The sequence below is a fragment of the Odocoileus virginianus genome, chromosome 15 (genome assembly GCF_023699985.2).
Source record: "Odocoileus virginianus isolate 20LAN1187 ecotype Illinois chromosome 15, Ovbor_1.2, whole genome shotgun sequence".
Classification (NCBI taxonomy): domain Eukaryota; kingdom Metazoa; phylum Chordata; class Mammalia; order Artiodactyla; family Cervidae; genus Odocoileus; species Odocoileus virginianus.
Window position 1 is genome coordinate 38,490,512 of NC_069688.1, and position 21,451 is coordinate 38,511,962.

The 21,451-nt window shown below is 35.0% G+C and overlaps 1 protein-coding gene and 1 long non-coding RNA gene across 6 annotated transcripts in view; one reads left to right on the top strand and one right to left on the bottom strand.

The window, feature by feature from the left end:
- Positions 1–21,451, top strand: part of CSMD3 (CUB and Sushi multiple domains 3) — a 1,331,483-nt gene that overhangs the window by 1,302,514 nt on the left and 7,518 nt on the right. For all 5 annotated transcript variants that reach the window (XM_070477231.1, XM_070477232.1, XM_070477233.1 and 2 more), the window contains 5 exons: positions 3,026–3,205; positions 5,910–5,975; positions 15,182–15,340; positions 17,670–17,782; positions 19,869–19,956. In XM_070477231.1, the coding sequence (XP_070333332.1) occupies positions 3,026–3,205; positions 5,910–5,975; positions 15,182–15,340; positions 17,670–17,782; positions 19,869–19,956 (606 nt within the window). The remainder of the gene's footprint in view (positions 1–3,025; positions 3,206–5,909; positions 5,976–15,181; positions 15,341–17,669; positions 17,783–19,868; positions 19,957–21,451) is intronic.
- Positions 5,555–18,119, bottom strand: LOC139038474 (uncharacterized). Its single transcript, XR_011491484.1, has 4 exons — positions 18,021–18,119; positions 10,293–10,420; positions 6,484–6,534; positions 5,555–5,633 (listed from the first exon to the last, which is right to left on the bottom strand). It is a non-coding gene; the product is annotated as an uncharacterized lncRNA (long non-coding RNA).

Sequence of the window (21,451 nt, forward strand, 5' to 3'; positions counted from 1 at the left end):
AAGCCATATAATATTATTTTTTACATAAGTCTTAAAATACTAGATGTTATTTACAGTTTAGTTGTTTCTCCACTAAGAAAAAAATGGAGAAATTGTTTTCCAAACAAATTTGTCCACAGAACACTCTTTCTCAGACAGGGTCTATATTCATGAACACATGATTAGATATGTCTTGCTTAGCAGGAGAATTCTTCATAGCATCTCTTTTAGACAAAGAAAGGAGTGGTTATCACAAGACACAAAACAAGTAAACTGAGGGGCAGGATCAAGTAGTGTCATCAGTGAAATAGTGGAGTTAAGACAGAGATTTAGTAATGGGTAAAACCATGGAGAAAAGGAGACAAAAAAATCAAATGAATGAAAAATTACTGCCAGCATATGGACCTAAAATATGGCCAGAAAATGCCATGTGCAAAAAATTATTAAGTTGCACTTTCTATATTAGTAGTATTAACAGCAAAGCAACATATTGAACTGTGACTGAATTTAACTTTAGAAAGCATGCCTTTTAATTTAAAATGAAAGGTTTCCCCAGTGGCTCAGAGGTAAAGAATCTGCCTGCCATACAGGAGACACAGGAGATGTAGGTTCAAGCCCTGGGTGGGGAAGATCCCATGGAGGAGGAAATGACAACGCATTCCAGTATTCTTGCCTGGAGAATCTCAAAGAATAAGGAGAGATAAGAAAGCCTTCTTCAGTGATCAATGCAAAGAAATAGAGGACAAAAATACAATGGGAAAGACTAGAGATCTCCTCAAAAAAATTAGAGACACCAAGGGAACATTTCATGCAAAGATGGGCACAATAAAGGACAGAAATGGTATGGACCTAAAGAAGCAGAAAATGTTAAGTAGAGGTGGCAAGAACACACAGAAGAACTGTACAGAAAAGATCTTCACAACCCAGATAATCACAATGGTGTGATCACAACCAGACATCCTGGAATGTGAAGTCAAGTAGGACTTAGAAAACATCACTACAAACAAAGCTAGTGGAGGTGATAGAATTCCAGTTGAGCTATTTCAAATCCTGAAAGATGATACTGTGAAAGTGCTGCACTCAATACGCCAGCAAATTTGGAAAACTCAGCAGTGGCCACAGGACTGGAAAAGGTCAGTTTTCATTCCAATTCCTAAGAAAGGCAATGCCAAAGAATACTCAAACTATTGCACAATTGCACTCATCTCACACACTAGTAAAGTAATGCTCAAAATTCTCCAAGCGATGCTTCAGCAATACATGAACCGTGAACTTCCAGACGTTCAAACTGATTTTAGAAAAGGCAGAGGAACCAGAGATCAAATTGCCAACATCTGCTGGATCATCGAAAAAGCAAGAGAGTTCCAGAAAAACATGTATTTCAGCTTTATTGACTATACGAAATCCTTCGACTGTGTGGACCACAGTAAACTGTGGGAAATTCTGAAAAAGGTGGGAATACCAGACCACCTGACCTGCCTCTTGAGAAACCTATATGCAGGTCAGGAAGCGACAGTTAGAACTGGACATGGAACAACAGTCTGGTTCCAAATAGGAAAAGGAGTACGTCAAGGCTGTATATTGTCACCCTGCTTATTTAACCTATATGCAGAGTACATCATGAGAAATGCTGGGCTGGAGGAAGCACAAGCTGGAATCAAGATTGCCAGAAAAAATATCAATAACCTCAGATATGCAGATGACACCATCCTTATGGCAGAGAGTGAAGAGGAACTAAAAAGCTTCTTGATGAAAGTGAAAGAGGAGAGTGAAAAAGTTGGCTTAAAGCTCAACATTCAGAAAACTAAGATCATGGCATCTGGTCCCATCACTTCATGGGAAACAGATGCGGAAACAGGAAATAGTATCAGACTTTATTTTTTGGGACTCCAAAATCACTGCAGATGGTGATTGCAGCCATGAAATTAAAAGACGCTTACTCCTTGGAAGGAAAGTTATGACCAACCTAGATAGCATATTAAAAAGCAGAGACGTTACTTTGCCAACAAAGGTCCATCTAGTCAAGGCTATGGTTTTTTCAGTGGTTATGTATGGATGTGAGAGAGTTGGACTGTGAAGAAAGCTGAGCACTGAAGAATTGATGCTTTTGAACTGTGGTGTTGGAGAAGACTCTTGAGAGCCCTTTGGACTACAAGAAGATCCAAACATTCCATCCTAAAGGAGATCTGTCCTGGGTGTTCAATGGAAGGACTGCTGCTGAAGCTGAAACTCCAATACTTTATCCATTTGATGCAAAGAGCTGACTCCTTTGAGAAGACCCTGATGCTGGGAGGGATTGGGGGCAGAAGGAGAAGGTGACAACAGAGGATGAGATGGCTGGATGGCGTCACCAACTTCATGGACATGAGTTAGAGTAAACTCCAGGCATTGGTGATGGACAGGGAGGCCTGTCTTGCTGTGATTCATGGGGTTGCAAAGAGTCAGATGCGACTGAGCCACTGAACTGAACTGCAGTGAATAAATGAAAAATTACAAATTAATATTTCCTAAACTGGTATATAAAGTTTGAGTTTGATAAACTTTAAGAGTTATCTTACTGTAAGAGTTTAATAGATTCTTTAAAATACTAATATATACTGACTCTCCAGAATACATCTTTTGTTTTTTCTCTATTTATTTTTTCACATTCACCAGTGTTCCAGAGATGATTGTTTAGAAAATGCTAGTCTGTGAAAGCATTTACATTTACATTGACAAGCTTTCCTTGATGCATTGGAATATCTAAAGGTATCTTTATATAAAGGCATTGTTGTTTAGTCACTAAGTTATCTCTGACTATTTTGCAACCCCATAAAAGAGTCAGGCTCCTCTGTCCATGGGATTTCCCAGGGAAGAATACTGGAATGGGTGGCCATCCAGGGACTGAACCTGCATCTCCTGCATTAGGCTCATTCTTTACTACTGAGTTACCAAGGAAGCCCGTATAAAGGCATTAACACACCTATAAAAATTTATAATGATTCCAATCTCAAAATTTTTTAACATGTTTATAAAACTAAACATTTTTTTCCTTCCTTTAACATAGCCCACAGCTGTAAACAGCCAGAAACTCCTGCTCATGCAAATGTAGTAGGAATGGACCTTCCATCCCATGGGTATACATTAGTTTATACCTGCCAGCCTGGCTTCTTCTTAGCTGGTGGAACAGAACATAGAGTGTGCAGATCTGATAACACCTGGACTGGAAAAGTTCCTGTTTGTGAAGGTAAGTTTCCTCTATAAAAACTTGCAACAGAAGATTTTGTACTATCTTGGCTTTCCTCAGATATAAGAGACAAAAAAATAATAATAATAATTAATTAATTAACTAGGAACAAAAGTAGAGGTGATGTTGTCATTTCATGCTCTGCTTTTTTCTTCTTAGCTTCATTACTTTTCCTAGTTCTCTGCTCACAGTAGGTATATTAGTTTTCTAGGGCCACCATAAAAATGTACTACAAGCTGGATGGCTTGAAAAAATAGAAATTTATTCTCTCACAGTTCTGAGGCCAGAAACCCAAACTCAAGGTGTCAGCAAGGCCCTGTATCCTCGGAGGACTCTAGGGAAGAACCATTCCTTACCTCTTCCTAGCTTCCTATGGCTTCTGGCTATCCCTGACTTTCAGGGGCTCCTAAAGGCCTCACTGTTATTTCTGTTTCTATTTTCACATGACCTTTTTTCCTATGTATCTCTGCATGTCCTCCTCATTTAGAAAAGCAGCAGTCATTGGATTTAAGGATTATCTCAGTAATATGTCACCTCAAGATTCCCACCTTTTTACATCTTCAAAAACTCTGTTTCCAAATTAGGTCATGTTCTGAGGTTCCTGGTGAACATAAATTTGGAACATATAATATTCAACCCACTTCAGTAGTGAAAATTGCTCCCAGCATTCCTGAGTTTATATCCTTCTGGTAGAGTAAATCTGGTAGAAAGCCTTTCCCAAAAGTTGGTTAGGAAAGCAGTATCCAGAAGGCTGATTGTCAAAGTTTTTAATGTAATCAATCTCCAAATTCATTTCTCAGTCAAGATTATATGACAGTTTGACCATATCTAGGTGACGTGTTTACCTGTATAGCTGCTTTACTTGATCAGGACAATCTCCATCTGGACAAGATATAATGAGTTTACCAGAGGAAGAACAGTTTCCAGAAGAAGGAATAAAGGAAGTTTTTTTAGAAGTCTTAATAAAGTCATCAATACATTTTTTTCAGGCCTTTAGTTCTTGATGTCTTGAAGCCTTCACAAATGTAAATGACTTTCTCCTTGTGAAATGTTTCACTCTCTTTGCTTCTGTAGAGTGCTATAGATTTTTTTCTTTTTAAAGTTTTTTCATGATAGAAATCCCTTCTATGTGAGATCGTATTCTTTTATTTACTTGTCATTGTCTTTCTCCACTCTCCTATCCTTTCATCTGCCTTTTTCCAACTAGAGTATAAGCTAAAAAAAAAAAAAAAAAAAAAAAAGCCAGAAACTGTGTCAATGTATTTACAAGTTTAATTTTGATCACTGGAGCAGTGCCTTATATGTGAAAAGTGTTTAATCAGTATTTGTTGAATAAATAAATATTTTATCCCCTCAAATTTCTGGCTACACATTCTCCATTTCCTTTTTAAGCATAATGTTTTCTCTCTTTTCTAAAGCTCAGTTCTTGTTTTCTCTTCCTTTCACTCAGTGTTCTCTCCCTAGGTGATCTAATTCATTCAAGCCAATGACTTAGTCTCCTCTATGAAGGTTATTTACAAATTAATATTTCTAGCTCATATATCTGCTCTTAGTCCCAGATTTATATTTTCTATTACTTACCTGATATTGCTTCTTGAATTTCTCAAAGATATTTAAATAATATATGCAAATATAAACTCATCAATTTCCCTTCACCATTGTTGTCTCTTGATGTTCCCTAACTTAGTGGTACCATCGTCACATAATAAATAGAAATCTAGTAATCACCTTTGGCATCTTCCTGCCCCTTTAAGTCCACCAGAATTTTAGTAGCCTTAAACAAAATGATCTATCCACTTCTCAGTTTATCATCACTACTATAGCATTTAACTCAGCATTATCTCTACTGAGACTACTAAAATGGCCTTCTAATTTCTCTGTCCAAATCGATACCTACTTGTTTCCAAATTGTTCTCTATCTTACAGCCAAGGTGATGTTCACCCAAATAACTTCTCTTTAAAGCCTTTAAAGACATCACCTTGTTCTTTGGTCGAAGATGTACATCTTTACAGGTCCACAAGCACTGCATATCACAGCTGCTTCAACTTTGCAGACATATTCAGCACTGCACAGGATTCTGGGCTCCTCTTGGTTTGGCTTGGAACTTTACGTCTTTACGTTTGAGTCTAGTCAATTTCGTATGACACCATGGGATACCTTAACAATTTTTTTACTCAGTTCTTCTTTCTCTTTCTTTTTTGGTCATGCCACAAAGCTTGTGGGATCCTAGTTGCCTGACCAGGGATTGAACCTGGGCCTGGCCTATAAAGGAGCCGAGTACTAACCATAAGATCACCAGTGAATTCCCTATAATTTTTAACTCTTAAACATGAAACCTACCCAAATTATTTGTCTTTAAGCAACAGGAACATACCCTTAGTCCTCAGCTTCCATGTTGGGATCAATTGTTTCCATGTTGATTTATGCCTTTAAAATAAGAAATAGGATGCAAAAATGCTAATGTAGCACTAATATTCTCTTTGCCACACTGGATTCTAATGAAGATAATTATTAAAGTTGTTAGCTGTACAATAGTAGTGTTGAGTGGGGACTGAGATGCTATAGTGAACAGAACATTTTGGAGAAAATTATGATATGTCAGAGAATAAAATTGACAAGGCATCACATTGTGTATGTGTGTGTCTGTATATGTGTGTTATAAATTATATTAAATTTTGTAAACATTTCTGTTTCTTTTCATAGCTGGTTCCAAAATATTGGTGAAAGATCCTAGACCTGCACTTGGAACACCCAGTCCAAAGCTAAGTGGTTAGTCTTTTCAATTGCTTTTCTAGTAGTCATGGTTTCTAAAGGGGATCATTAACAAAGTGACGACCATTTATTTAGAAAAATATATTTCAGCATGGGAAAACGATGCATTTTACTGTTTGAAATTTGAAATTTGAAAATGTGTATTGTAAGATGTTGAACTTCAAGCAGTGTAATACTGTGGCATGTTAATATTCCAAAAATATTTTGTATAGTTCTCTCTATAAAATTTCCCTTCAAGAATATCTGCAAATAGCTATAAAATAATGTTAATGTTTTATTTAAAATACTAAAATCAAAATGAGGTTTATATATAATTTTTAAATGTAATTTTTTTAAAGAAGGAACCAAATACACTTGGAGTTGAGAGTAAAAGTTTACCAACTTCTAGAACTTGTCCAGTCTATTTTCAATGATTTGATTTAAAACCAAAATTATTTAATCAGTAAACATAGGGAACTTGAAGTCCTATAACCATAATGTAATTCCCATTTTATACATTGCCTACCCGAAGGCTCTGGAAAAGATACTTTCTACATCTGGGCTTCCATTTCTTTATCTATACAAAAAAACAATAATAATGATTAGATTAATATGAATGAACTTCATGGAAATGAAGTATAAAGTGCTTAGCTCATGGTAGGGCCTCAGCATATGAGACCTGCTTTTTAACATATTAGTAAATATTATATTTACATGGTAGAAATGAAAAGCTACACATAGAATTAAAGCCTCAACATCTAATCTACCTTGGAAATAGATTTGGTCCAGTTGTAATTAGCCAGGTACAATGTTAGAATGTAATATTTGTTGGTTTCAGAAGTTCTCAGTGTACATAAGGTGAAACTGTACTGCCTACCAAAAAAAAAAAAAAATCAGTCTGAAAAACTGATTTTTTTCAACAGTCAGTGAAAACAGACTGAATTTCTCTAAAGTAACCAATGAATATGTCATCATAAGAGAGAAAACATTGCATGGAATCAGAAAACCACAATGGTCAATCAATGCCCAGAACTTTCCAAGAAAGATGCTTTATTCTGAGAGCCAGAAGGGTGCTCAGAATAATAGCTCCAGCACATAGAGTATAACCCTAGACTGTTTTCAGCAAAATATGGCCAATGGCCACCAATCAGGCTGACAGTTTTTTTTTAAAGAATATGGAAGAACTAAACAAAAAACTATGTGTGATATAATATTTTTTAAAAATTGTTAGTTGCTCAGTCATATCCAATTCTCTGCAACCCCATGGAGTGGTATATATATATATACATATAAATATTTCTCATCAACCAATGAAATAATATATATTTTCTTTAAAGTTTCATGGGAAAGCTATGAGAGTTGAACATATATCAAGAAATAAATAAATCTACATAAATTTCAAAGCCAAGTTAGTCTTATCTGACCATGGTGCAGTTGAAAGTCAATAAGAAAATGGATAATTTTTTTAAATGCTTCAGTGTTTGGAAATTAAGAACAAAATGAATACTAATGAATAACTTATGAATTGAGGAAGAAATTAAAATGGAAAATATAACAATAGAACTTAATTATGCTGAAAAATCTAAATATCAAAACTTGGGGACTAGAAGATGTAAAGATGTGAAGGAAATACAAAGCTTTAAACCCTTATATTAGAAGAAAAGAAAGCCTCAGAATTGATTAGTGTCCTATTAAGAAAATACAAAAAGTATAATGGAATGACAAAAGTAAAGCAGAATTTAATGTAATAAAAATGAACAAATAAACCAAAAAAATCTGAAGATATAATAAAAGAATCTCAACAGAGCCAAAGGTACTTATTTTATGAAATGTTCAAAGTGAAAAATTTCTGGTAAGACTGATCAAGAAAGGAACAAAAATTAAATAACATTCAAAAGGAAATGTGAATAACTAGAGAATATATTGAATAAATTAATAATATATAACAGAAAATACCAGACCACCTTTCCTGCCTCCTGAGAAATCTGTATACACATTGAGAAGCAACAGTTAAAACTGGTCATGGAACAATGGACTTGTTCAAAATTGGTATAGGAGTACATCAAGGTTGTATTCTGTCACCGTTCTTATTCAGCTTATATGCAGAGTACATCATGCAAAATGCTGGACTGGATGAAGCTCAAGCTGGAATCCAGATTGCCAGGAGAAATATGAATTTCCTCAGATATGAGATAGCACCACCCTAATGAAAGAAAGCAAAGAGGAACTAAAGAGCTTCTTGATGAAGGTGAAATAGGAGAGTGGAAAAGCTGGCTTAAAACTGAACATTCAAAAAACTAAGATCATGGCATCTAGTCCCATCACTAAATGGCAAATAGATGGGGAAAAATGAAAACAATGACAGACTTTATTTTCTTGGACTGCAAAACCACTGTGAATGGTGAATGCAGCTATGAAATTAAGATACTTGCTCTTTGGAAGAAAAGCTATGACAAACCTAGACAGCATATTAAAAAGCAGAGACATCACTTTGCTGACAAAGGTCCATATAGTCAAAGCTATGGTTTTGTCAAAGCTACGGATGTGAGAGTTGGACTATAAAGAAGGCTGAGCGCCAAAGAATTGATGCTTTCAAACTGTGGTGTTGAGGACTCTTGAGAGTCCTTTGTACAGCAAGGAGATTAAACCAGTCAATCAGAAAGGAAATCTGTCCTGAATATTCATTGGAAGGACTGATACTGAAACTGAAGCTCCTATACTTTAGCCACGTGATTTGGAGAGTTGACTCATTGGAAAAGACCCTGAGAAAGATTGAAGGCAGGAGGAAAAGGGGGTGATAGAAGATGAGACAGTTGGATGGCATCACTGAATCAATGGTCATGAGTGATAGTAGCTCAGCTGTGTCCAACTCTTTGCAACCCCATGGAGCCAGCCAGGCTCCTCTGTCCATGGCATTCTCAAGGCAAGAATACTGGAGTGGGTTACCATTTCCTTCTCCAGGGTAATGGACATAAGTTTGTGCAAAACTTCAGGAGATAGTGTAGGACAGGGAAGTCCATGGGGTCACAAAAAGTCAGATACAACTGAGTGACTAAACAACAGAAAATACATAATTATCAATTTTTAAAAAGTTAAATATTGACAAGTTACTCAAAAAGTGTATCTTAACATAACTAATAGGAGAAAAATGAACCATACTATAAGAAATAAAGTAGTAGTTAAAGCTAGTTCCACAAGAAAAAAATATGCCTCTACTGATAAGCTCTACAGAATTTGAAGGAGCAAAACAGATCATCTCAGTTTTATAAAAACTATTAAAGAAGCTCATTTTATGGATCCAATATAACTCTAATAACTCAAGTAAATAGACATTATAAAAAGGAAAAAAATTATAGGCCCATTTGATGTAGGATTATACATTAAAAAGTCCTACTTAAAACCTTAGTGAATTAAATACAGTTGACTCTTGAACAGCAAGTGGGTTAAAGGTGATAGGCTCTCAGTGCAATAAAAAACCCTGTATATAGCTTGTAGTTAACCCTCAGTCTCTGTTTCTTCTTTACTCAAGATTCCTTTGTGTTTGTGATTCTACATCCATGAATTCAGCCAATCATCGATCAGTATAGTAGTACTCTAGTATTTACTATTGAAAAAAATCTGTGCATAAGTGGAGCCTCACAGTTTAAATCCATGTTGTTCAAGGATCAACTGTACACCATTATCATAAAGATAAAACATTATCAACAAATTGTTTTGATGATAGATATACATAGAGATTTTCATGATATGTAAATAATCCTTAAACATAATCTATCACATTAAAAAAGTAACATCACAAATTATGAACATCACAAGACTTGTACAGAAGCTATTTTATAAGATTGAACATCTGTTTATAATTTTTTAAGAGTTTTAATAAATTAGAAAGAAAAAGAATTTCTTTAACCTGGGTAAAGGTAGCTATAAAACTCTAGAGCAATTTCATCTAAAGTGGGAAAATATTAGAAACATTTCTTTTAAAATCATGACCCAGTGATTAGACTACCCCAAAGAAACAATAATTTGGCAGTGGTATCAATGTCAGGAACATGGCAGTGCTATGAGGCCCATGAAGCAAAGTTTAAGTTAAAAAATATCTTGGAAAAGAAAAGATCATAATCATCATTGTCGTCCTCCTGTTCATTGTGCTTCACATCAGCTTTAGTCGGATAACATTTTAGAGTTTACGAGAACTACTGAATAAGTAGTATAAATCTTTAATTTAAATCAATTTAAAACACATTAGGCTCAACAATAGAAAGCATTATCATCTCCGTTGTACATAGGGATTTAAATGACCAAATGGTGTCTACCTCCCATCCTATCATGACTCACATTTCTCGGTTGTGTGTGGGAAAGGTGGTGGTGGCATGCTGGAGCCTTGAGCTAGAGCTTTGCTCTAGCCAGTTCTGTGCATTCTTCCAAACTCTGAATTCAGTGTTGTCATGTTCATGGTTTGAAATCTGCAGTTATGGAAATATATACACTATAGAATCAGCAAATACTATTAATACATATCAGTTTGTCGATTTGTTTTCTGAAGTGCCAGTTCTTAAACATTTACAACCACATCAATAATTTATCCTGATACAGAGTAGCTGCTGCCACTACCTACTTCTTTCCATTGCTGTGTTCTTCTGCCATCGGAGTTCTTTTTAATCTCGTTCAAGCAACTTTCTTAATTCCCCTAAGCACCATGGACAAGTCACCAGATGTAGCAGATTTTTGTTAAATATTCAGAAGTAGCAAACAGAAATCATAGTATAGGCCAGGGGGAAATAAACAATGAGAAAGATAAGAATAGCACATTTATTGAGTACCTGCTACTTTGCCAGGCACTGCTATTAGAATATCTTTCTCCCTTGCTGTTCCTCTTACCTCTCCACCTGTGAGTCCATTACGTCCAAATTCCAGAACTTTCTAGTGCAGGATAATTTAACTTGTCACTCCCTTCTTCAAAATTATTTTAAACTAAATATTTAAAAGGTGTATTTTTTAAATTAACTGCCCTTTAAGTTGAATGGTTCTATGAAGACCTACAAGATTTTCAAGAACTAACACCCCCCAAAAGATGTCCTTTTCATTATAGGGGACTGGAATGCAAAAGTAGGAAGTCAAGAAACACCTGGAGTAACAGGCAAATTTGGCCTTAGAGTACAAAATGAAACAGGGCAAAGGCTAATAGAGTTCTGTCAAGAGAATGCACTGGTCATAGCAAACACCCTCTTCCAACAACACAAGAGAAGACTGTACACATGGACATCACCAGATGGTCAACACTGAAGTCAGATTGATTATATTCTTTTCAGCCAAAGATGGAGAAGCTCTATAAGTCAGCAAAAACAAAATCAGGAGCTGACTGTGGCTCAGATCATGAACTCCTTATTGCCAAATTCAAACTTAAATTGAGGAAAGTGGGGAAAACCACTAGACCATTCAGGTATGACCTAAATCAAATCCCTTATGACTATACAGTGGAAGTGAGAAATAGATTTAAGGGACTAGATCTGATAGACAGAATGCCTGATGAACTATGGACAGAGGTTCATGACATTGTAAAGGAGACAGGGATCAAGACCATCCCCAAGAAAAAGAAATGCAAAAAAGCACAATGGCTGTCTGAGGAGTGCTTACAAATGGCTGTGAAAAGAAGAGAAGTGAAAAGCAAAGGAGAAAAGGGAAAATATACTCATTTGAATGCTAAGATCCAAAGAACAGCAAGGAGAGATGAGAAGCTTTCCCCAGCTATCAATACAAAGAAACAGAGGAAAACAATAGAATGGGAAAGACTAGAGATCAATTCAAGAAAATTAGAGATACCAAGGGAACATTTCATGCAAAGATGGGCTCAATAAAGGACAGAAATGGTATGGACCTAACAGAAGCAGAAGATATAAGAAGAGGTGGCAAGAATACACGGAAGAACTGTACAAAAAAGATCTTCATTACCCAGAAAATCATGATGCTGTGATCACTCACACTCACCTAGAGCCAGACATCCTGGAATGTGAAGTCAAGTGGGCCTTAGGAAGCATCACTATGAACAAAGCTAGTGAGGTGATGGAATTCCAGTGGAGCTATTTCAAATCCTAAAAGATGATGCTATGAAAGTGCTGTACTCAATATGTCAGCAAATTTTAAAAACTCAGCAGTGGCCACAGGACTAGAAAAGTCAGTTTTCATTCCAATCCCAAAGAAAGGCAATCACAAAGAATGCTCAAACTACCGCACAATTGCACTCATCTCATACGCTAGTAAAGTAATGCTCAAAATTCTCCAAGCCAGGCTTTAGCAATACATGAACTATCAACTTCCAGATGTTCAAGCTGGTTTTAGAAAAGGCAGAGGGACCAGACAGCAAATTGCCAACATTGGCTGCAAGAAAGTTTCAGAAAAACACCTATTTCTGCTTTATGGACTATGCCAAAACCTTTGACCGTGTGGATCACAACAAACTGTGGAAAATTCTGAAACAGATGGGAATATCAGACCACCTGACCTGTCTCTTGAGAAACCTGTATGCAGGTCAGGAAGCAACAGTTAGAACTGGATATGGAAAAACAGACTGGTTCCAAATAAGAAAAGGAGTACATCAAGGCTGTATATTGTCACCCTGCTTATTTAACATATATGCAGAGTACATCATGAGAAATGCTGGGTTGTATGAAGCACAAGCTGGAATCAAGATTGCTGGGAGAAATATCAATAGCCTCAGATATGCAGATGTCACCACCCTTACGGCAGAAAGTGAAGAAGAACTAAAGAGCCTCTTGATGAAAGTGAAAGAGGAGAGTGAAAAAGTTGACTTAAAGCTCAACATTCAGAAAACTAAGATCATGGCATCTGGTCCAATCACTTAATGGCAAATAATGGGGGAAACAGTGGAAACAGTGTCAGACTATTTTTTTTTGGCTCCAAAATCACTGCATATGGTGCTTGCTGCCATGAAATTAAAAGATGCTTACTCCTTAGAAGGAAAGTTATGACCAACCTAGACAGCACATTAAAAAGCAGAGACATTACTTTGTCAACAAAGATCTGTCTAGTCAAGGCTATGGTTTTTCCAGTGGTCATATATGGATGTGAGAGTTGGACTATAAAGAAAGCTGCATGCCAAAGAATTGTTGCTTTTGAACTGTGGTGTTGGAAAAGTGTCTTGAGCGTGTCTTGGACTGCAAGGAGATCCAACCAGTCCATCCTAATGGAGATGAGTCCTGGGTGTTTGTTGGAAGGACTGATGTTGAAGCTGAAACTCCAATACTTTGGCCACCTGATGCGAAGAACTGACTTATTTGAGAAGACCCTGATGCTGGGAGAGATTGAGGGCAGGAGGAGAAGGGGACAACAGAGGATGAAATGGTTGGATGGCCTCTCCGACTCAATGGACATGGAGTTTGGCAGACCCATGCAGTTGGTCATGGATAGGGAGGCCTGGCGTACTGCGGTTCATGAAGTCGCAAAGAGTCGGACACAACTGAGTGACTGAACTGAACTGAACCAAAGTTGCTTACCAAGTCAAGGACTTATTACCAGTACATTGTATCACATTTTTAAGTAAGGTCTCCTTTATATGCAGAGCATGGTTGTGTAGTTTGAGGTTTGGGGACGGAGTGCCACTCTTAGGAAGAGTTGCAAAGGTCCCTGAGCCAGGACTATGGATTTTTCATGGTACTAACTGCATGTCTCTCTCTCTCTCTCTCTCTATCTATCTATATGTATAATATATATATATATATACATACACACATATAATATTCTACTATGTAATGATATATAAGGCCCAAATAGTAAAAAGTTTCACTATTTTATCTGTATAATAATAATGATAGCAACTAACACTTAGCAAAACTTCATATTCATTGAATCTTCCTTGTAAACTCTATGGTAATTCCACATTAATGATAAGAAAATTCAGATTTAGAAAGTTAAGTTATTTAGGAGAAACCACACACGTAAATTGTAAAGGAGGGACTTAAGTATCAATACAAGCATTCTAGCTCCAGTGCTTGCACATCTAGTCTTTCTGCTATATTGCTTTTGAATTATCAAATACAATATAACAACTCAACTCATGAGTGCACTTTGTATTCATCTTCTACCATAGCTTTATTTGTTTGCTGAGTAGATTTCAGGGAATGTACAATTCGTAACTCTAGTTTCTGTGATTGGAGCAGTAACAATTGTGATGGGTGTAGAGAAAATCAGGTAACAAATGTCAATAACATGTTAGAAAGAAAAAAAGAAAGGCTTTTCTCCAAATCTATGTTACTCATTCACTCACACAAACAGGCATGGCTGTTTTGAAGAGCTGATATCTAAGAATGTGCTTTATTGTGATGTACAGGATTAATGGTAGCTTTTTTCAGCTTCTTACCAGGATCTAAGTAGACTTTGACACACCTAATTTATATTGGTTATAAGTTACATTACTAATTTATATAAATATAATGTCTTATTTATTTGTATGCATTTAACATTAAGAATATTTCTTCTTTGGGTGAAAATTTTATAGTAGAATATTCTTTGATTCTACCACAACTCATCTCTTTCCCATGAGAGTTCACCAATTCTAGTGACAGTTCTTTTATTTCTAAAAATACTTGTAAACCTCAAAGCTGTGAGGAGCAAACCCAGGGAGCCCTGTTCTTCCTCAGGAGCACCTATTATTGAAATAACTGAGCTCAATATTCTGTAAAGGAGACAAGGAGCATCCCTCCTGCCAGTCTTCCAAGGCTGCTCAGCAAGGGAAGTTTTAACTCCGTGTCCTTCTTCCTGTGAGCCTATCTCTGCTGCTAGGTGAAGAGCAGGCATCCTGGAACTTGTATATAGACTGACTTGACTCAATAAAATAGTTTTATTTTCCCTCTGAAAGAAAGATATTATATGAAGCCAAATATAAGTAAATGACATTTAGCCGGATTCTCAGTCTTAACATCTTTAATCAGTGTGGCTTACTTATCTCTCATTGATGATGATGTATGTACAAATCTAGGCTATCATTATTTGGTTTATTCTAAAAAGATTCAAACACATATGTGAAAAATTCATTTTATAATGCACCTTCTTTTTCTTGTATATTTAGAAAAATGATTATTCTATGAACTAATACTCATTAATCTGATACTTAATGCTTATATTTATAGGGCACTGTAAAATTAATATTTATTTATGTTTTAATAATTAATACATTTAATAATTAATGTTTATGTTTAATTTGTTCACAGTTCCTGATGATGTGTTTGCCCAGAATTATATATGGAAAGGCTCTTACAATTATAAGGGAAGGAAGCAACCCATGACCTTGACAGTTACCAGTTTCAATGCTTCCACTGGGAGAGTCAATGCAACACTCAGCAATAGCAACATGGAACTGCTACTTTCAGGTATCACTTTAAAGAAAAGGAGCATTGCCTTCATGCCTTTATTTCCATCATCTCATCATTTTTATTAGTGATTTTTATACTGTGTAGTATTTGCATTACTTCTGGTGGCATTCATAATTCATTCAGAAATAAGGCTTTCTGGTTTGATTGATGCATGTATATTACTACACAAATATAAGACTCTGTGATTCTGAAATTAGCTCCCTCAAGAATATTTTTACATGGCTAGAATGACATGTCATGAAATAGAACAGAACTTTTAATTTGAATGTAACTAACTCATTCTCTATTCTCATAATACCAAAGAGACTGGATCAGTGATTTGCAAGCTGTTTTATCATCAACAAATCGTATCTTCAAATGAGACTGTTTAGGAGGACAGTATAATTTAAGATAGAAAATGTAGGGCTACACTACCTTAATTAGGCAAAAGGAACCCAGAGCCCTATCCATCTTCTCAGCCTTCTCAAGTTTCTTTGATCTAGTACAAACTTCCCCCATTATCTTTGATTACTCTGGTTTTTCTGACATTCAGATGTTTCCTCTAATGTGATCTTGTCAACAGTACTCCTGATGACCCTGGATAAAGTAGCCTTCACATTACAAATAGACTCACTATGTTAGTTATAGGCAGTCTTATCTTATTTCATTTTCTTCTTTTCATTATTTGAAAGTATAGCATAGTATAGTATAGCATAGCACGGCATGACATGACTTGATATGACGTGACATGACATGACATAATTTGTCTCCACTCCAACAATTCAAACCCTAAGAGAGCACCGCTTTGCCTTCCAGTTCATTACTACACCTCAGAAGTTAGAAATGAAACTGGGGCAAAATTGGCCTCAATGAATTTGAGTTATTGTTCTCATTTAAAAATATATTTTAAAAGTATTGATACTGAAAATATGTAATGTATATATTTAAACATATTGACTATATATCCCTATAATTATTAATAGTGAAATAATTTGTGGTATAAATAAAATTTTATCTATTGATGTTGTAAATTTTACAAGAACTATACAGCATCATTTTGTATTATTGAATGGCTTTACACTAAACCCAAAATAAAAGTATTAGAAGTTAATATGTATTGTAATTTTAAATATATATACAGTTACATGATATAAATTGAATTAAAGGAATGCATTTAAATTGTGACTACTGATCTATTTAATTTTGAAACATGACTTTTATTTTTCTTCTGTAAGAAAGTTGGCACTAATCCTAATCAAATTTCTACAAATATAGAAAAATAAACAAATAATTAGACCAATTTAACTTGCTATCACTGTCTACATAGAATTAATTATAACATTTTTCCAGCAACTTTGGTTATTTTTGTGTCTTTTCTCTATTATAATTTACTTTTGATCAAGATCTATGTATTATATTTGTATTCCCAGCTTATATTTATGATACCTTATTGCTTAGGTGAAATAGTAAGTGAATGAATTAATGAGTCATTTCAACTGTCAGTTAATCACAAAATTTTTATTTAGAATCTGATTTTCTACAGTTCCTCAAAACACATTTATATTCCAGCTTATTCCTACTCTCAGAGTACTCCTATTCAGGAAAAAATAAAATGAATACATTTGTTTTTCTTCTTTATGCCACATTCTGTATTTACTTTCTTGAACTAAAAATTCTACTTGATTTTTGTGATCCAGCTCAAATACTCTTTCTTAATAAGCATTTCCTAATCACTCCAGTTTAAAATGATCCTTCTTTCTTTTGGCCTTTAATTCATCATATTCTCTATCTCTGTCATTATATCCTCTATTTCATCAGAAATTCTTGTAAGCATCACATTTTTCGATAGGAAGCACATATTCATCTTCGTGGTTTCCATTAGCACCTGAAATACTCTTTCTAAGGGTGGGCATGTAATTAATTATTGAGGAAAATGTCAAGAGTTTCAACATTTGATTCATACCCTTGAGTATTTTAAATCTGACTGATGGAATAAATCATTTTTACAACAATCATGGAATTATATTATTGACAAAAATAATATTTGATTTTAATAGCATAGGTAATTTAAACCCCACAGTAAGAGTTAAGTTGGGAATTTCAGCTGAGAGAGCACTATATATTACAAGATTTGTGAAAAAGCATTTTGGGTGAGACTGGACTTGATTTGTTGCTTTTTTTTCTTTTCCTATCACATGTATTTATTATATATTTAAGGAGCTATATTAGTATTATATTATATATATATATAATATATAGCTATATTATATATTAAGGAGCTATAGATAATAAAGTGAAACATAACTATTTGCAAAATTAGTAGACTAAACATCCTTATATTTTACAGGAGTATATAAAAGCCAAGAAGCTCGCCTAATGTTACACATCTATCTTATTAAAGTACCAGCTCAAGCTTCTGTGAAGAAAATGAAGGAGGAAAATTGGGCAATGGATGGCTTTGTAAGTATAGTTCTTTAAAAGTCTTCTGCCAAACTTAATAACATATTTGTGCTATTGTTTGCCATTAAAATTACAGAAAAATGTAATTTTCTAAACTGAGCTAGTTAAATGCACACACATAAAATAGCAAAACTACTATTATAACTAATTTGCTTTGAAAAAATAAATGATTCAATATAAATACTTAGTAATCTAGTGTGTCTAAACTACTGAAGCCTATGACCTACTCTCTTCTTACCTAGAAAGTTTTCCTTGTAAAAGTTTTGTTACTTCAGAGCATATAGTTGAAGTTCCCATGCTCATTGTATCAAAGACTTCTGAGCAGTGTGTAAGTATAAGGTTTGTTGCTTCCAACTGCCAATTTAGAAATTCCATTCATGTAAGTAACTGACTAGAACAGGGTAACTCCAAAGTGAGGTTATGGTAACTATTCAGAGGAAGTGGCTCACATAACTTCTTCTTCATAGCCAACTTTATAAAATTTTCTAAATATGGAGATTAAGTTTGGTTTCTGAGAGAAAAAGAAAGTGCATTCCCTTTCTGTGCCATTATGCATGGAGTTGAACTAACTCATCTTCAGTGTACTTAGATTGTTTCATTTAGGAAACAAATAAAATGAATTCATTCATTTAACTATTAGAGCTTGAGCTCTTCTTTTTAGCAGCATTTTGTGTCTAAAAATGACCTTTCCCAGGGTATGTCTGATAATAAGGAATAAATCACTTTTGAAATGTCAGACTTATGTGAATAATTTGGTATAATACTTTGCTTTTTAGGGTGAGGATGAAAGGTTTTTTGCAGCTTTCACAATAACATACATGACTTAGGTAACACTGCTAATAATCAGGACAAACTTTGGGGTAAATTCATATGACTAGTTACCAGCAACACTAAAATGTATCAACTCATATTTTATTAGTGAGATCAAATGACACTATGCATGTAACCTATTTTTTACGTATAGAATTTTACATGCAAGGTACAGTTAATAGCATTTGAGGCATTAGGCAGGCCACAAAATCTCAGGACCAAACAACATGTATTTTCTTTCTCATGTGTCTGAGTTTAGCTTGGGGGACTCCATTTGAAGCTGTGGTATCAAGTTCAGGTTTCCTCAAGATGTCTCATATCAGGTCCAGGCTGGAGGGATAGCAGCTGCCAGGAACATGTCCTTCTCTTGCCAAAGGCCTGAAACTCTGAGGGACAAAGTGGAAATATGTCCCCCTTATTTTAACAGCCCTATTGAGATATAATTCATGTACCCTACTCATTTAAAGTATACAGTTCAGTAGTTCTTAGTATATTTACAGATATGTAACCATCACCACAGTTGATTTTAGAATATTATCATCACCTCAAAAAGAAACCATATCCTTTATCTATCACCCAACCCATCCACCCCTCCTTTCTCCCCCAAATCCAAGCAACCACAACTCTATTTTCTGTCTCTATATTTCACTGTTCTAGGCTTTCATATTTATGAAGTCATACAATCCCTGGTCTTTTGTGACCATGGATTATATGGGTTCTTCCACTTATAATGGGAAACATACATCTTAAGGCCTAGGATTGGAACTGACCTATTGTCAATTCCACCCACATTCCATTGGCCAAAGCAAGTCACAGGACCAAATCCAACTCACTGAGGAAGAACAAATACACTTTCCATGAAGGTTGATGGGAAGGGAGAGAATTAGTGCCTGTATGGTGAACAGTAATCGAATCTACAAAATACAGTATTATTATATTTTAATTGTTAATTGACTATTTGCCTCATTCTGTTTTATCATATCCTTGGTCTTTTTCTTGACAATCAGTTTCTTCACCTAAAAGAAATTTATAAATCTGTATAATTATATTGATAACTAATGCCACTTATTTCCAGTATCCTAATTAAAGACAAAATTTTTCATTTTATTTTTAATGATGGTAAATTTGCATGATGTTCTGTTTTACACAGAAGAAGATATGGAAGAAGGAATTGTGCATAATATTCATTTTATAGTAAACCTGAATATTTTCTAAGACTGGGAAAATATATCTGTGGCCAGCTTTCATGTTTAATCAAACTTATAAATATTTTTAGGTTTCCGCTGAGCCTGATGGAGCTACTTATGTATTTCAAGGATTTATTCAGGGTAAAGATTATGGGCAATTTGGACTACAAAGACTAGGTAATGTAGTCATTTTCATTTTCATGTACTTTCTTTATTACTCAAGATATCATAAGAAAATATAATGGATTCTGTACATTAGGCACACTTACCGCATTTTGAATTTTGTATTGTCAGGACTATACATTGATACACTTGATAGCCTTTTAAATAATTGCATTCTTTAAAATATTGGTTCTCTGTGTTCCAACTCAATACAGTGTTTAGTTTTTCATCATATTTCTAATAAACATGACAAACTGCCTTTCCCTCAAGCAAGTAAAAAGGAGAAAAAGTGATAAAGATTAAAAAAATTTTTAACTGTGAATAATTTTATCTTATGAGATTTGTATTACTTCTCTTCCATTTGAATATATTTCAAATTTTCTTACAGACCCCCCCCCCAAAGAAAAATGTAGTGGCACTTTGAGAAACTCATAGAATCTGGATGGGGAAGTTACTTTGAGGAATGAACCATTTGGGGGGTTTGTGCTATTCAGCTATGTAAATGTTCTGTGGTGGGAGGCACAGGGTTTTGTCATTTTTATTTTCAACTCTTCTCAAACGTGTCTAAATATTTAATAGTCTCATTTGACTGTATTTATTATCATAACTTTTGGTGTATAATTTTCCAAAACTATACTGTCTGTCATTATTATATTGTAGTAGTAATGCATAAAGAGTAAATCCATGTTCTAAAAACTACTCCTTGATGTTTATCTTTAAAATTCCATTGCTTTGAACTTTTTTGTAAGTTTTCTGAGTCCCTGGAAAATTAAAATATAAAATGGTACTAATGTTTTTAACCTTGACTAGGGTATGACTTCAGTTCGGTTGTCTCTCAGTCATGTCCACTCTTTCAGACCCCATGGACTACAGCATGCAAGGCTTCCCTGTCCATTACTAGGAAGGGATACCTAGTGATACCATCCAACCATCTCACCCTCTGTTGTCCGCTTCTCCTCCCACCTCCAATCTTTCCCAATATCAGGGTCTCTTCCAAGGAGTCACTTTTTCGCATCAGGTGGCCAAAGTATTGGAGTTTCAGCTTCAGCATTAGTCCTTCCAATGAATATTCAGGGATGGATCCCTTTTGGATTGATCTCCTTGCAGTTCAAGGGACTCTCAAGAGTCTTCTCCAATACCACAGTTCAAAACCATCAATTCTTCAGCACTCAGCTTTCTTTATAGTTCAACTCTCACTTCCATACATGACTACTGGAAAAACCATAGCTTTGACTACATGGACATTTTTTGGCAAAGTAATGTCTCTGCTTTTTATAAATACCATCTAGCTTTGTCATAATTTTCCTTCCAAGGAAAGTTTAATTTCATGGCAGCAAGCACCATCTGCAGTGATTTTGGAGCCAAAAAAAAAAATATATATATAAAGTCTGACACTGTTTCCACTATTTCCCCATCTATTTGCCATGAAGTGATAGTACCAGATGCCATAATCTTCATTTTCTGAATGTTGAGTTTTAAGCCAACTTTTTCACTCTCCTCTTTCACTTTT